Source organism: Xyrauchen texanus, chromosome 20 (assembly GCF_025860055.1).
Source record: "Xyrauchen texanus isolate HMW12.3.18 chromosome 20, RBS_HiC_50CHRs, whole genome shotgun sequence".
Taxonomy (NCBI): Eukaryota; Metazoa; Chordata; class Actinopteri; order Cypriniformes; family Catostomidae; genus Xyrauchen; species Xyrauchen texanus.
In genome coordinates this window covers 8,022,569-8,041,027 of record NC_068295.1, presented here as the reverse complement: position 1 = coordinate 8,041,027, position 18,459 = coordinate 8,022,569, and the positions used below count along the sequence as shown (strand labels likewise).

The 18,459-nt window shown below is 38.4% G+C and overlaps 1 protein-coding gene across 1 annotated transcript in view; it reads right to left on the bottom strand.

Annotated features, from left to right (window-relative positions):
• The window catches only part of pcdh15a (protocadherin-related 15a), a 250,136-nt gene that overhangs the window by 86,132 nt on the left and 145,545 nt on the right, over window positions 1–18,459 (bottom strand). Inside the window, exons 18-20 of the mRNA XM_052150614.1 lie at window positions 16,576–16,669; window positions 11,550–11,678; window positions 3,146–3,451 (exon numbers count right to left, since the gene is read on the bottom strand). Of these exons, the coding sequence (XP_052006574.1) occupies window positions 3,146–3,451; window positions 11,550–11,678; window positions 16,576–16,669 (529 nt within the window). The remainder of the gene's footprint in view (window positions 1–3,145; window positions 3,452–11,549; window positions 11,679–16,575; window positions 16,670–18,459) is intronic.

Sequence of the window (18,459 nt, the reverse complement as noted above, 5' to 3'; positions counted from 1 at the left end):
GCATTTTTAAATTTTCAAAAAACATAATTTAGTATGATTTATAAGCTGTTTTCCTCATGGGGACCGACAAAATGTCCCCACAAGGTCAAACATTTTGGGTTTTACTATCCTTATGGGGACATTTGGTCCCCACAAAGTGATAAATACACGCTCACACACACACACTCACACACACCTCTCTTTATGATGACTTTCCATAGACATAATGATTTTAATACTGTATGAACTATAGATTTTTTTGCCCTAACCCTATCCCTAAACCTCACAAAAAACTTTTTCAAAAAACCTTGTTTAGAATGTTTAAGTGATTTGAATTATGGGGATTAATGTCCTCATAAACTACTTTTATAGCATAATATCTTTGAAATTACCAGTTTGTAACCCCCACCACCCCCAAGAGGGGAATTAGAGAAGTCTGAGTTGTGACAGATGTCTTCATTAGCAGACAGCTTTTATACAGTGGCAAGAATTAGCTGGTTTTCTTGTTAATTGGTTATAAAATGTGATCTCATCTTCATCAAAGTCACAATTACAGACACACAATGTGCTTAGTTATTACACTAATAACACAAAACCAATTATATTCTTCCATGTTTTCGTTGAACACATCACATTAAACATTCACATTGCTGTGGAAAATGTAAGTGAACCATTGGATTTAATAACAGATCGATCTGGTAGCAAATTTGTGATTTTGGCAGCAAAAACCTCAACTAAGAGTTTCTTGTAATGTTCAGAAGGAATTTTGGACAATTCTTTCTTTCAGAACTGCTTCAGCTCAGCAATATTCTTAGGATATCTGATGTGAAGGGCTCTCTTGAGGTCATTCCACAGCATCTCTACTGAGTTAAGGTCTGGGCACTGACTGGGCCACTCCAAAAGGTGAATTTTTTTAATTTATTTCTTTAGTGGATTTACTTTGATGTTTAGGGTCATTGTCCTGTTGGATTACCCAAGTTCTACTGAGCTTCAGCTGGTGCACAGCCACCCTGTCATTATCCTGTAGGATATCTTGATAAACTTGGGAATTCATTTTTCCCTCAATGATGGCAAGCGGTCCAGGCCCCGAAGCAGCAAAGCAGCCCCAAATCATGATGCTCCCTCCACTGTACTTCATAGTTGGGATGATGTTTTCATATTGGTATTCTGTGTCTTTTTTATGCCATATGTAGGGCTGTGTCTTCCTCCAAAACAATTCAACCTTAGTTTCATCAGTCCACAAAACATTTTCTCATTAGTGTTGTGGTCAAGGCAAACTTCAGGTGCGCAACAATGTTTTTGTTGAAAAGCAGTGGTTTCCTTCTGATACTGGCTACTTTTGATAACCAGTTTCAATGATTTCTTCAAGTCATTTGCTCTTACTCAAGGGTTCTTCTTTACCTCATTGAGCATTCTGCGGTCTGCCCTTTGAGTCACCTTGGCTGGATGTCCACTTCTAAGGAGAGCAGTCACAGTACGAACTTGTCTCCATTTACAGACAGTTTGTCTAACTGTGGACAGGTGAATATCTAAGCTCTTTGAGATAACTTTGTAACCCCTTTTCAGCTTTATGCATGCAACAATCCTTGATCGTAGGTCTTCAGAGATCTCTTTTTTTGTGAGGCATGGTCCACGTCATCAGATACAAACTTGTTTGTGTGTTTTTTATATGTCAAAGTATCTGTAACCCACATTCTAACTCCAATCTCATTTCATTAATTGGATGCCAGGTTTTCAAACTCCTGACTCTAATTAGATTTGTTGCCATCATCAGCTTAGTGGGTTCACATACTTTTTCCAAAATGCACTGAAAGTTTGAATGATGTATTCAATATGTACAAGAACAATACAATAACGTGTGTGTTGTTCGTTAAAAGCAAACCAGTCATTCTTAATATTCGATATCTAACCATTTATTATATTGCAGTTACTAATAAAGTTACAAAATGTACACAAATATCCTTTTAAAAATAAACATTTCAAAGTTTACAGTAGCAGCTTTCCATGGGCACTAATAGTGAAGTGCATTGTTGATTGCAGCAGGCAAACAGTGCTGCCGTTTGTGAATCTAGTGCATTATAAAACAATATATATTGTATATTTGCCAAGAAACAAATAACAATGACATAATTTATATATTCATGTTGCGGTAAAGAGTTATACCATTTAATGGCTGGATAACTTGGACTGTGGATGACATACGAATAATACGCAGGGTTTTGCTCTTAAATATCTCGCACATTTGGTGACTGTGTTCTATTATGTTGTCATTCCTCTAAAATTCCCAAGTGCAAAACTGTTTAGAGGCACATTAACCACAAGACAGCATTCTTGCCTTTCACACAGAGTCTGTCAAGCGTGTCAATATGTATCTAGTTAAATATGCAGCCTATCGGGAATAAACAGAAAATCCAACCCAACAAAAACAGACAAAAAAAATGTCTTCCAAAAGTCAAGATAGATGCTCAGGTCAAATGGAGACCAGCTGGTGTGGAATTTCTGCAGCCGTTAAAGTTAAAGGCAGAATTTAGAAGAAAGCAATGAAAAGCCCCCAAAGCACCCAGAGACAAATATTAGGCTTTTAACACTGGATTTAACTCTGGGTAAATGTCTTTTTTAACCATGACTTAAGGTGAATTTGCCCATGAATAACACACAAGGAGACATTTACCAAATTTTACCAAATGGTTTTTTATCAGCGGTGACAAGCTGATGATGACAAATGCCATTGGTTCTTGCATATCAGGTGAGTGATCATGATGCAGCAAGTTTGAATATACTCAACCGCAAATGTCACTCAAAACAAATATGACTTCTCTCTTCCCTTGAACTGATAAGAAAAATGTCCACACAGCTTCACATTTTGCATTTAATAAAAGTAAATAGAAAAACTGGGCTGTCAATCTCCAAAAAGACAATAAAAGAATATTAAGCCAGAGTAAAATTAGCTGATTTGACTCATACACTATAATAAGTCTTCTGAAGTGATAAAATGACTTTTTGTGATGAAGAGACCAAAATGTAAGCTGACTCTCCTACCAAACCAATGATCAACTCTTGTATACCATGCCCAAATCAAATATGGTGATTACCTTTAAGATTAATCACTTTCTCAATAGCTTAAGTCAAGAGTTATTGACGAGTCAATCGTGAGTGGAGCACTTACACTGAGTCTCAGAATGATGGTTCCTGCTGGGGTGTTCTCTGGGACATTCACTGTGTAAGTGGGCTGAAAAAACACCGGGCTGTTGTCATTGATGTCTGTTACCTCCACCAGCAGTGTGATGGTGGTCCTGCGGGGGACCACTGCCCCATCAGATGCCTCAACGATCAGATCGTACAGGCTCCGCGTCTCCCGGTCCAACGGAACCACCGTGAAGATGCTGCCTGTGGCGTTTATGGTGAAGAGAGATGCAAAGGAAAGCAGCCTGTACTGGATCTGACCACTGAGCCCAGCGTCAGCATCAGTGGCCTGAAAACAGAGACACACTCATGATAATACACTTTAATTTTTTATATTCAGCGTCTCTAACTGTTTGGAATGACATTTTGCCACCCTGAGGCAAAGGCAACGTAACAATGCAATAAAATCTACAGATCTACAGATCCGACTTCAGGATTAATACATTGCTTACACTATTTATTACATAGTAAAATGTTGCTTCAAAATATCTGAGCAAACCATAAGCTGATCTCATCATCTCAATGTCAAGGCAGTGTGGAACATCTACAAGGCCATTTACAAAAGGCTCCTTGGATCTGGGTTAGAAATTTCAGAGGTTTTAAAGGGATATTTCATCCAAAAATGAATATTCTCATAGTTTTCTCACCCTCATGCCATCCCAGATGTGTATGACATTCTTCCGCTGAACACAAATGAAATGAAGACTATTTCAGTTCTGTAGATCCTTACAATGCAAATGAATGGGCACCAACATGTATGCACATAAAGGCAGCATAAGAGTAATCCATACAAATCCAGTGGTTTCATATATATCTTCAGAAGCGATATGATAGGTGTTGGTGAGAAACAGATCAATATTTAAGCCAAATTTTACAATAAATTTTCCTCCCGACCAAGTAGGTGGTGATATACATGAATATTGCAAATAACCAAAAACAGAAGAAGCATGTGAAAGTGAAAGTGGAGATTTATGGAACAATATCTCAAATATTGATATGTTTCTTACCCACACCTCTTTCCCACCAAAATCATTATGTTCTGCAGAAGAAAGAAGGTCATGCACATTTTGGATGGCATTCGGGTTAGTAAATGATGATAGATTTAAAATGTTTGGGTGATCTATCCCTTTAAGGACCAATGATGTCATATGTTGTCTCCCCCAGACACTTACACCACAGCCTTCATAATGGAAAAAAGTGTGAGTAGAAAAAGAAAGAAAGAAAGAAAGAAAGAAAGAAAGAAAGAAAGAAAGAAAGAAAGAAAAATCACAAATAAAAATAATATCTGGTGGTTCTTTAGGAGAAATAAATAAAAAGTTTCTTAACTAATCCTAATTCCTGTGTGATTAGAATGGCTCATTTGTATGCGAGCATGGGAGCAGTGTTTGACTGTAATTTCAGAGGTACCTGCCATAATTCCTTCCTAGTAATTACATATGCAAAATGATGGCCTGTTAATAGTTCCTAGAGTATCAAAATCCACAAAAGGAGGTAGATCCTTCTCATATTTGGCTCCCTAACACTATTCGAGATGCAGACACACTCACTCAGTTTACGTCTAGACTAAAGACTCATCTATTTAGTCAGGCATCTCACAATTAGGCTGCTTTAGTTCGGTCTGCCGGAACCAGAAACATTGATCGTGATCTATAAATCTGCACTAAATTGAATGGCATCTATGCTAATATTTTTCTATTTGTTTCCCTGTCTCAACCTTCGGACTCCTATCCTGAGGTCACCAGAACCGGCTGGATCGAGCTCCATTCCTGCTTTGTGTTGGACTCCACTGCTACGTGTTGCTGAGTGATGATGACTAATAGCAGCCGGTGCCAGCCAAACATCACTTCAGTCTATTATGATGGACTTCAAAGAATGAACTGATGCCAAATCCAACCACAAGACATGGGATGCTTCATATGCCATTGCTTGAACCTTGGATTTAGGATAGACCTCCCCGGAATTATGGCCAGGTTGAACTGCGATGCACCAAACTGATCTCTGCCTGCATCACCTCAGTCTAATGATGGACTACACTCTTATAATGGAATACATAGACTATCAATTAATTGCCAACAAAAGCCTTCATCAGCCAATTAACAAGGACAATTGCATCTATGTGAACTTCTGCAGTTAATTCAGGATGGACTTTAAAGACATTAATCATTAATCTTACAGTTCATACAACATCTTTGTTTAAACACTGACCCTTAATTTTAAACAATGACTTGCACTTGCACAATACATAAGTAAAATTGGCATTATATTCATGATGTTAGCCAGAGGGGAACTGGCCCTCACAGTGAGTGTGGTTTCTCCCAAGGTAATTTTTTCTCCATTAACCAACATCTTATGGAGTTTTGTTTTCCTTGCCACAGTCACCTTCGCTTGTTCTCTGGGGCTATAAATACAATTATTATTTAATTACTTATTTTTAAACAATTCACCATCATATTTTAGCAAACTACACAATGATGACTTTAAGACATTATACTATAGATATTACAGTTTCATTTTCTGTTCATGCCTGATCTTCTGTAAAGCTGCTTTGAAACTATGTGTGTTGTGAAAGGCACTATACAAATAAATATAACTTGACTTGATGTGCAGATGGGAGAGAGGGCAAGAGAGAGGGTTTTTAGAGAAACATGGTGAGTAACCGACATGAGCGACAAAAAAGGAGAGAGGAAGAGGAAGATGAAAGGATGAAGCAATGGAATCCAAATGCAGGCAAATGGAAATAAGTTAAATAAAAAAGGAGCATGTCTGAGCCCTAAGAAATTACCACCACATCTGAGCGGTGAGAAATCAAAGTACCGCCCATGGCCCCTCTCACCAGCCGTACTCATCAAAACCTACTGTCAGCACACTCACACAACATCTGCTTGCCTCAATAATTAACTATTGGAATGAATATGTAAAAAGAATAATAAATAAACAAACAAACCTACACAATGTATAAATAAAAAACTGTTTCCTAATGTTGGTGTTGTTTGCCATAATAAGTCAGAGCAGACAAGTCTGCAGTATTGTGGCCTCCCCAAGAGAGTTTCTCAACAGCTGCTGTGTGGCACTTTAATTTCACTCAAGCAATTCTTAATTTTTTATATTTCTATTTACAACAAGATGGATTGGTCTATTACATACTTTCATGCAAGATACAACCATCTTAGAATACAAATTTAATTTGCTTTTATGCAGTAATGTATTGTAAGTGTGATTAATCAATAAGCTAATTTACTGCTACACAAAAAGAACATCTTTTAGCCAATTTATAACTCAAAACTATGCATTTTCAAAAGTATGCAGCGTTGCCACAAGGAGCGCTAAAGTAGGCATTAGAGTAAATTCTTCTATGGCAAATTTTGTCTTTCAATTTAACTACTGTAAGAGCAAAAGTTTGAAGAGAATCTTGTGATTTGTCAAGTAAGCCATACCTAGTGAAATGCGGTAAAATTACAATAATAGAGGTGTACTATTATTTATAATAGTATAACTGCTGTAATAAAATAGTGCTAGCTTACAAAGGGGAAAAAGTTACCTACAGAAGGAATACAATTTTGCTTTGTAGTCAGACTAAATTCATCCCCAATATGAAAAGGTCCATATGAATGTATTGATTCATTTAAAATCTTGTTTGCATTGAATTTTTACAGCAAATTTTCGCTCTCAGTCTCAAAGCGTGTGGCAATATTTCCTGCTAATGCCTGTTTAAAAAACTGCAGCTGTAAAATGTTTGGCTTTAGGTTTTGTGCTTTGTAGTACAGTATCACAATGACGGTTTGGAGTCTTTGTGTATGGTGTGTTATTTCTAATGTATGAAATAAGTGCCCATGTATGCATGCTTGTTTGTTTGTCATGACAGAAAAACAATCCAGGTGGTTGTGGTCTCCTCTGGGATTCGTGTGTGCATTTGAGAGAGAGATAGAACTCAAAAGTTTGGTTAGCACCTGCGTGTTGTGAACATGACAGACTACACAGAACATGAGGTGAGGGGATGATGAAATTAAAAGAAAGAGGATGAAAATAGAGAGAAGTTCACAAGCTCAGATCTGACTTGAGCACAAACGTCCGTCAAATTCATGTTTAATTGGCCATAACTGTATAAAATCACAAATCTACAGCGCCATGGCTTACAGTCTAAATTGATATAACAAGATAAAAAAAGATCATGTACCGTGAAATGTACCAAGACAATCTGTATTTCTATTGTGTTGTCTTTATATGCTGCACTTAAAAACAAATATACAGAAGGATTACTGTGGTCTAATTTACAAACAAATGTCTCTTATGAGCCAGTTCTTTTAATGAATCACACAAAAACAACCACAAACTCACAAATTACTAGTTTGACATAAGTCTGATAAGTCTTAAGATTAAGATGTTCATCACTGTCTAGTTGTTCATACAACACCATGTACTATAGTTATGTGTGTGTGTGTGTGTGTGTGTGTGTGTGTGTGTGTGTGTAGAAACAGAATATAAAACAAGAGTATAAATAGACACAAATATTAGGACATATAACAGAATGTCGTGGTTACTATTGTAACCTCCGTTCCCTGATGGGGGAACGACATGTTGTGTCAATGTAGTGATATTAGGGGTTGCTCTTTAGAGCCCCGGACACCTCTATTCTTTTGAGTAAAGGCCAATGAGACTTGGCGAGTGGAATTTGCATGCCACTCCCCCTGATATACAGCTATAAAAGGAGAAGGAATAGCACACAATCTGAATGAGAGTGGGTGAGGAGCTGAGACAAGGTCCGTAACCAAGACGTTCCCTTTCTGTCACTCACTCAACGTTGTGTCAATGTAGTGACACTAGGGGTCCCTATAGAAAAATGCCACAACATCTGAACCGTGTTACGTGAACTGCTGATGCAAGTGCAATTAAGCTGCTGCGCGTGTGTGTAATTGCAGTCTGCATGTTACCTCCCCCAACTCCCCAAAAAGATGTCATGTAGTTCCCCACATCCCTGAGGGGGGGGGGGCGGAACTAGCATGGGAGCAGGCCACGCCAGCTGCAGGCATTTCTCCCTATGTTTTCCCTCCACAGAGTATTAGATCCTGCTCTTCATCTAACGATTTTATACGCATCGGGGAGGGTTTTATTTTCCTTTCCTATTCTTTCAGGGGGAAAGACCCATCGGAGACAACATCCTGCCTAAAGTGGAGGTCAAAATGTGGTAATATGACATGTTGGCTCACCAGCCGCACATGAAAGGGGTGCGGTGGTAGGTCCTGCATCAAAGGGGAGGAGCTTTACAAACATGGCAGCCAGGGGCAGAGAGGGTTCAGAGAGGAGCTGGCAAGCGAATTGCGGCATGAGAGGAGAGCGTACGCCGCCTTGCCGATTTATGTACACTATTGTCGCTGTGTTGTCTGACCGGACCAACACATGCTTGCCCCGGATCAAAGGCAATAGTCTCCGCAGGGCGAGCAGTACGGCCAGCAACTCTAGGCAGTTGATGTGCCAACCAGCGAGTTTCACATGGCACCCCAGCCCAACTTTGAGGTGTTTGTGGTGATCACGACGTGTCTGGACACCTGCTATAGGGGAACTCCTGCCACAAAACATGATGTCTGTCCAAGGGCTAAATAAGTGGTGGAAGAGCGTCATGATAGCTACGCGATATGTGCCACTGCGCCATGCCCATCTCAGGACTCGAGTCTGAAGCCAGTGCTGTTTCATATGTATTCAATAAAAAGCGGAGTCTAACTCCATGCCCAGAAAAGATGCTCAGAACCGAGGAGAGCTTGTTCTTTTCCCAGTTGACCCTAGACGGCTGAGCCCCCTAGACGGCTGAGGTGCCTGAGCATCTCTCGAGAGTGTTCTAGAATCAGTCAGTCGTCGAGGTAGTTGAGTATGCAGACGCACTTGCCCTTAACGGGACAAGAGCTGCCTTTTGTGAAGACGCGATGGGACAGGGAGAGGACGTCTGAAGGGGAGGACCTTGTACTGATACACCCGGCCATCAAAAGCAAACTGTAGGAATGGTCTGTGTCGAGGTAAAACTGAGACGTGAAAGTACGCATCCTTAAGGTCTACTGGCGTAAACCAATATTGATGCAAGTCAAAATGTGTTTCTGGCTTGGTTCAGAACTTGCAGTCCAAAATTGGCAACACCCACAACTTTCTTTGTTACGATGGCGTAAGGGCTGTAGAACCCTTCCCCAATCTAGGCTGGAGGGACAGACTCTATCGCACCCTTGCAAAGAAGAGTCGCGATCTCCACATGCAGGGTGGCAGCACTCTGGCTCGCTTCTATTATATGCGTCTTTTGGATCGTTTGTAGAGCACCACTGTGCCTCCAACCAAGATGTTTAATAAAACGTCTAAATAATCAAACACCGGCAAAACATTATTAGGTATGCTCTGCCAAATATTCAGCAGTTCATCCCTGGTGAAACTGATTGGGAAAGAGTGACAAAAAACATGACAAACAAACAAAAGTAACAAAAATGCTAGAGTACTCCACACTGAAGCAGCCATCTGCAGCGCCATGTAGTGGTGAGTGGTGGTGGTGTGGTGGTCTAAACCAACTAACTGGTAAACTGTTAATCAGAAGGTCGCTGGTTCGATCCCCACAGCCACCACCATTGTGTCCTTGAGCAAGGCACTTAACTCCAGGTTGCTCCGGGGGGATCGTCCCTGTAATAAAGGCTCTGTAAGTCGCTTTGGATAAAAGCGTCTGCCAAATGCATAAAAAAAGAAATATGTGATTGTGATATATAATATCTGTGCAAAAGTCTAAGACACATAAGATGTTTCACAAAAACATTTGTCTTAAGATGGTTATTTACACTCACTGAGTACTTTATTAGTAACACCATGGTCCTAATAAATTGCCAGATGTGGTCTTCAACTGTTTTAGCACATCTGCCTCAATGTTTGACATGTTGTGCATTCTGAGATGCTATTCTGCTCAATACAATTGTAAAGAGTGGTTATCTGAGTTAATGTAGCTTTTCTGTCAGCTCAAATCAGTCTGGCCATTCTGCACTGACCTCACTCATCAACAAGGCATTTTCGTCCGCAGAACTGCTGCTCACTGGAAGTTTTATTTAGAATTTTTTTGGCACCATTCTGAGAAAACAAATGTTGTGTGTGAAAATCCCAGGAGATCAGCAGTTACAGAAATACCCAAAGCAGCCCGTCTGGCACCATGCCCTGGTCAAAATCACTGGGAATCACCCATTCTGACGGTTGATGAGGACATTACCTGAAGCTCTTTACCAGTATCTGCCACACATTTGGCTAAAAAGGTAAATAGCACGAGTAAGAACTGTAGGTGTACAAATGTTTCTAACAAAGTCCTCAGTGAAATATATATATATATATATATATATATATATATATATATATATATATATATATATACACATAATATCTTTATAATATAGATATCATAACAGCTTTAAAAATTTAAAGGATTAAATTATAATCTAAATCCTTATAACATTAAAGTCTGTCACCAAAAGTCTGTAGTTAGGACCAAATATTTTTTTCAATAAAAATATATTTAATAAATAATAATGTATTTATTAAATACAATTAATATTTTAGGTGGGGGTGACAAAAATAAGCAGAATTCTATAGGGAAACACTGCAACACGGAATAAATGCCACTAAATTTCCACAGCTGTTTCATCCATAAACAAGGGTACCGACACATCATCTCCCACCAGTGAATCACTTTAAAGCCAAACTCACAGATCAAGACATCACAGCACAACAAATGAGCGGTAAAGAACAGCATGATGCCAAAGCGAATGACAATACGGCATTGTGAATGAAAGCCTGTTGTGTCATTTATTGATTATCTTTCTAACCAACAAAAGCATAATAAATCAAACAGACTAATTAAAGATCCACAGTGCTTGACAGGGCAGAACAGAACAGAGGCAGTCATCATAGTAAGGTGTAAGGCGACTAATGACTCTGATTTCCGATGAATTAATTAGGGAAAAACAGATTGTTGTTTGACAATCTGAGCTGCATGACAGGTGAAGCTGCAACAGGTGTGAATGTAGCAGGACCCTCAGAAGCAGTTAAAGCTGGTGGGGCAGATGGAAATACATGTCTTAGGGCTAATTGTTAAACTAATGAAAAAAATTATTATGTGACTGAAGTTTCTGGATAGTGATGTTTTAAGCTTTCACATTAAACATTAAAATTAAAATCCGTGGCAAAAAGTAACACTATGTGATATTTGTGAAGACAGCCCAATTTTCAGACAATTCCTACAAGATAATTCCATAATTTTGGGAAACTTGTGTGTAAAATAACCTATGCAGACCTACTTTCAATTGTCAAGTGGGGATTAATAAAGTTGTAAACTAAAAATGACACAAATTAAAAGACCTTTATTTACTTTTTATGATACTTACCCTGACATGACCAACAAGCACATTGGCCACTTCCTCCTGCACTGTCAGGTTTCTGAGTAGAGTGTGGTCAAAGGTGGGATCATTGTCATTAACGTCTGTTACGACAATGATGACTGTAGCAGTGGAAGTCTGCAAATACAGATTAATTATATACCAGTTGTATTTAAATTATTACAACTAGTATGATTTAGTCAAGTACAAAATGGTATTGGATCCAAATCCTTGTTTGTCCTGGAAAACAATCACATTTTATGGTGTTAGGTTGATGGTTGACATTAAGGGCTTAAACAACGTTCTGATCCAATCATTCGATGATAGTAGGTGTAGATTAGGATTGTGGTTAGGATTATAGCAATGCTTGTTTGATAAAAATTTTCTTTGATGACCAACAAATGATGTTGATTCAGGATCATGTCATACTCGCCTAAATGACATGCAACTATTAATTAAGGAATGTTCAGATAAAGGTGTCTGTAGAAACATTGTGTTGCATATAAACGTACAAAAAAAGCAAAAACTTTCAGCAATACTCTAACAGCTATAAAGCTAGAGCAACCCTTCACTCAATCATTCCCTCTGCTGCTGTCTATCTGTGTTTTTTTGTTTTCTTTTTAAATATTGAATATGTCTGCTTAAAAAAAAGAGTGTCACCGTTAATTTTCTGACTCCATTCCAGCGACACATTTTCAGAGGTATAATTAAATCAACAGCAATTAACTTCCTGGGGCTTAAAGGTTTAGTAGCACACAGTGATACTGTAAATATAAATTCAACCGATCATTCAAAATCAGATCTTAATGGGACGGAGATGTGCATGAAAAATCTATCATAAAAAAAAAAGATTTATTCTGGATAGGGAAATTTGTAATCACAATTGGATTTGTTGATTTGGTAAAAAATTATCAGGTAGCTACATAATGAAGAATGATGTGCAGAGGCATACAGTGTGCGCTGAGAGGCACAAACACAGGAATACTGAACTAACATTGAAAATGTCTCTTGAAGCTGAAAATTACATTGAAGCTTGTTTCATTTCAGGAACAGTGTGTAGTGAATATTTCATTAAATGTCATATGATGCATTTAGAGGCAGAGGGCGGGTCAAATAAATGAATGAAATCTGAAGTGTGAAACTTGACCACTAGCTTCACCAAATAAAACTGCAATAGCGACAATAGCGGTGTTACAAATAGGGTTGGGAAGCGCAAAAAGTTTTACGATTCTGGTTCCGATTCCTCTTAACGATTCCGGCTCCTTGATGGTTCCAGTATCGATTCCAGTAATTATTTTATCGCAGGTCTATTCAGACTGGGTCTCGGACAGCAGGGAAAGAACAATGCCATGGTTCTCCCGTTAAAGATATTTTGGAGGCTGCGCAAGTGATAGCCTATTTATGACTGCCAAGGCAGATTTACTGATCATGATCTGCTCTGCTCTCTGACACGAGCATGCAACATCTGGGCTTCCCTCGATATTGCGGAGTGCAGACCTCAAAACTGATGTGACCAATTTCAATTCTAATGAGACATTTCTAGTTTAAAGCATTACGGAGGAAGTCAAGTCGAACCTCTCAAACAGTCGGAAGCCCTGGCATGCCAAACAGCACTGAGGAGGAAAAGAGCAACATTGTGCTATGCACATTTTTTTTTTTGTCATTATACATCATCACCTTTAAAAAAAAAATCACGATTTTACATGAGTAAAATAATTGTTATATTTTGTCAAAATGCTATAGTTTCATATGAGATAATATAAAGGTAGAATCTAATAGACCTCATTTTATATCAAGAGTGGCAATTGTAGTTAAAGTTCCTATCTGTCACTCACTCGATGTTGTGTCGATGTAGTGACACTAGGGGTCACTCTTGAGAGCCTGAGACGCCTCTGATCTTGATAAAAGATCAGACATACGCGGACATACGGGTATAAAGGAGGGGATGCTGCATACCACTCATTAGATTTTCTCTTCGGAGCCAAGCGGTCAATGGTTCAAGCTGAGCAAAGCGATCCCTCACATCTGCTGGATCCTTACGTCACATTACAATGGCTTTCTCCCCTCTCTGCAAGGGTGCACTGAAGAGATCACCCCTAGGTGCTTCAGCAGATTCTAAAAGAGTATATTCTGAAAGAGTTTCATTTTGCCTTTCCTACAAGAGTACATTCTAAAAGAGCGGCACACACCGGAACGTCTTTTTCAAGACAAGTCTTTTTAAAGATAACATTCCGGCTATATGTTATTCCTGGTTGCGGTTGATATCTCTCACCCTCTGACGGCCACAATCATTGTCTTTCGTGCCTGAGTGCCACTCACACCAAGACTTCTTTCATGGATGGGTCATGTCCTCATTGCGTATGTCCGGAGGAGGGGCATGCAAATACCACTCGCCAATTCTCATTGGCCTTTTATCAAGATAAGAGGCATTTCGGGCTCTCAAGAGTGACCCTAGTTTCACTAAATCGACACAACGTCTCGTTCCCTCCATCAGGGATCGGAGGTTATGGAAGTAACCAGAACGTTTCAAGATGTGTTTCAGCAAGTACTTATTTTTTCATAAATTCTATAATTTGTTATTATTATTACTATTATTCAACACTAGCTAAACTGACCTAATCATGGTAATAAGGAGCCTTTCCTAATATGTATGTTCTGTTTGAAATTATGTTTGAAATTAGGAAACAAATGGGATAATAATGGACTCAAATAAGTAAATATGTTCTTACATTTTTAAAAGGGGGGAGAGAAAATAATGTAACTTGATGCATGTCCTTGTAATTGAAAACCATGAACAAAACTATGCAACATAAAAGGTAATGCGACCCAGGATACATTAAATACAGGTCACGTTTGTACTATGGCGGGTCGCCACTTGATTTCCAATGTAAAATCTGGTCCTGAAGCAAAAGCAGTTGAGAACCACTGCGATAAAGGCTGGCTGTGATGTCATGCACCTACGGTATATGTTAAATATTAATAATCATAGGACATTACTTTAAAGCTCACACAGCTGATGTTATTACACATTAAGTAGTTAATTTAACATGCTATGCTAACATCTCAACTAACATGGTTTAGTTATATAACATGTTATAATATTTTTCCATTTATTGTTTAAGTTTCAATTACAATAAAGCATGTTTTTCATCAGGCTCAAATGTTCAACCAAAAAAAAAAACCTTCAGTTTTCTCTCCTTTTAGGGCCATTGTAACTGATAATAATAATTGTGTAATACCGTATACTGTGATTCATGCTTTAGATTCATGCTTTAGAAGTCGGCTCGAGACTCGCTTGATCGGTAACCAAATACACTGGTAGAGCTGTGTGTTTTATGCTGTAGAGTCAGTAGAGGACAACGCTGCTGCAGAGATGTGTTGCTGGAAACATTGTCAGAGTATTTCAGAATGTTGTTCCAGCCACATTGGAATTCATGAAGATCATTTGATTCCGGTATTTTTTTAAAGAATGGAACCGGTTCTGAACAAGAAAGGTTCTCGGTTCCCAACCCTAGTTACAGACAATCCCTCATCATCCATTGATCGGAATAAAATTGAGTCAAATTTGCAATACTATGCTGGGGAGCGGTTCCCATACAATAATGTAACTCACTGCTTAACCACCATAGTTCGGTGCATCTTTGGGGAAACGAACTTGCTATTCTCGTCTGATTACTGAAACCGTAGTAACTATGTTGCACATCCATTGTTTGAACCATGTTGGTTCAACATCATAGCTGTCATTAATGAGCTTACTCAGGGGGTGGAGTAATAACTTCCTCGAATATTAAATTATAAATGCTCATTTGCACATACACCAGGAAGCTGTTTCATGTGAGAAAGCCACTGAAGACACGAAAGCGGTGTGCACCAAGTAATATGCTGCTATAGATGGGTTTCCCTCTACTTCAAACTTTGGGATTCCCCCGACACACTTGAGCGTATACGCACATGTGCACTTTTCAAAAATATATAACCGACACTTGTGGTAACATAAACATGTAAAAGCTGTGTTCACTTTTTCTTAACAGACTATAATCCCTTAAATGGCTGCATTCGTGTTTATGCAACGTTTCAAAACACTACTTATATATAAGTATATATACCTCCGGAATAAGACGTTTTCTAAATGCATGTAAACATGGTCAAAGTGTTGACAGACTGAAAGTTAAAGATGGAGGACAAGATATAGAAACCTCAGTCAAATTAAATAATGTCCAACAAACTATGCTTGTGAACACAGGTAAAGAGCTGGAGCTGTATGCAAATGTTCATTGGAACTACAGTTTCAGGAAACACTAAATTGTTGAAATATTTTGGTTGGTTGAATTTTGGGAAACGCACCCCTGGTTGGGACGCTCAAACAAACAGAGCAATGTTTTGAAAGTGTTTAGACATTTTGGGGAAATCAAGCTAAAGTACAAATGGCTTATGTACTGTATACTCTGCATATTGAGCTGGGATAAAAGAAAATATTTTAACATCAAAGAAATTACACACTTCAGATATGACCCGTTTGAACAAGATGACGTGAAATTACCTGAAATTGAAATTATTTAATTATCTTTGTTTATAGGGCACAGGTTTATTGTCTTGAAAGACTTTTATTCATGACTATTCAAATGACTATCAAAACCCCAACAAAACTCAACACCTCCTGAAGATAGGAGACTGTGTTTGATAAATGAGCTTTGTGCAGTTATTTTGTACATCACCATTTCTCTGTTTGTTAAAGTTCCCTCATTAGAGTAGGTGAGCTGATAACGCCCAAGTAAATGTTCTTTAAAAAAGGAGAGAACTTTTAAATAAGACTTGGATTTGCATTTAGTCCCATAACAGAAACAGCCTTGAGGAGATTTTTTAACAGTAATGAAAAGGGAATATAGTGAGCACAACATTAAATATTTTATTTTTTTGTCTTTTTTGTGGATGCTCTTTGCTTTCTTTGCATTTGTGAAAATATATTTAAAGCAACTTCAGTTAGTGGTGTTGTGTAGAGCAGAGAGGTGAAATGATAGGGTGCATTGAGTCTCACCCCTCCTGGGTGGCCGTCAGATGCAGTGACAATAAGGCGATACTGGTCAGTGTTCTCTCTATCCAGAGGTTTGGCCAACACCAGAAGACCTATACTGAACCGACACAAAATACACCCATTAACACACACAACGCAAAATTAATGAGTGCTCACCTTCAAATTTTTCCAAACCCATATGACTTTGAAGATGTTAGGTAGTATGTTAATATCTTTCACCATTCACTTTCAGTGCACCTTTTCCCGATACAATGATATTAAATGGTGACTGAGGCTAACATTCTGCCTAACATCTCAAGTATTGTGGTCACGGATCCAAAAATAACAAGCGTGAATAAAAAAAAAAAAAGCGCAGATAAAAAATAATAAGCGCAAAAAAAAAAAAAAAGCGCAGATCAAAATAATTAGCGCAGATCAAAATATAACAAGCACGAATAAAAAATATATACATTTAAAATATGCCACAAAAAAAAAAAAAAACAACAACAGAAAAATTAAAACAAAGTCATCAGAATTGCAAACAAAATCATGTTTTCCTTGGTTATATTTCTGTTTTTTGTGCTCTGACAAAATTGCTCATATTAAAAAAAAAAACTTTGTACGCTTATGCTGTATTTTAAGTTCTGCGCTTGGTTTTCGAAAACTTGTGAGTAGAGTTTCATGTAAATCAGGGGGTGTTTTGCATCCCCATAGGTCCACTAGTTCTTGATCGACAGCTCCTCCTCTAGCCAATAATCCAATGCAATGCCGGCGGCTGCTGCTCAATTGCAGGATGGTAGATGAAGATGAATAACCATCAGTTGGCAAATGTGATTGTCCAGGCAAATCCTGGACAATCACAGAATATTTGTGGTTGATAGATAAACTGCTTGTATTTGTTTTGAGTATTATCTGCCAGCTCTAGGAAACAATGTGTTGTCTAAGTAGGCCATTATCATGGTCCGTTAACACATGTATCGAGTCAGCTAAAATTAGTTAGCAGAGTCTTTAGTTTAGGTATTATTTAAGACTTCATTATTTGTAGGTTATTGGCTGCATAAAAAAAAACTAAAAAAACAAAACAAGACTGGGTTGATGTGGATGTTTGATGCATGTTTTTAACTAGCTGTAACAATGTAGTCGTGAGTTCAGAACCCAACTTGATCCGCTTTTCCTACGTTGGCATCATTGGCATGGCTACATGTAGTTTGATTTTCCATGATACTGCAGCAAAAACAAGTGACCAAACATCCCCACATCAATAAATAATGCCATTAAGTTGGCTTGACGTTGGACGTTCTTTATTCACAAATAATCACAAATTTAGGGACCATCTGTAAAGATACAGGCAACATTGGAACATACATATCCAAAACATTTACAAACATTTCCATCATATAGAGCAGAGTCAGAAACCTATGGCTCGCCAGCCTCAAGTGGCTCACCGGGGTGTCTTAATATTCACCAACATATGATCATTTAAAACTTTCTAGAGCTAATTTTCCTGCAGAAAGTGTGAGCAATTTTATGAATGTTCGTTGTTTTTTATGTGCGCCCAAGGTCTGAAATATGCCACCCTCCAAATGCGGCGAGGCTCAATCCAGTTCATGATTTGTCCAAATGCAGGTATTTCATGCGCAAGTAATTTTGCTCATCTACCCGCATTGCATATTTGCTTGTTTTTGAGTATAGACTATGGGCAAGATAAAAAAAAATATTTTATTGAAAAACTTTGTTTTTGAAAATAGTCAATTATTTGTCAACTGGCGTTATTCATCTTCATCTACCATCCTGCAATTGAGCAGCAGCCATCGTCGTCGCATTGGAGTGATGTCACCTCCCCCTCTTTGAATGATTGGCTAGAGGAGGAGCTGTCGATCAAGAACTAGTGGACCAATAGGGACAAAA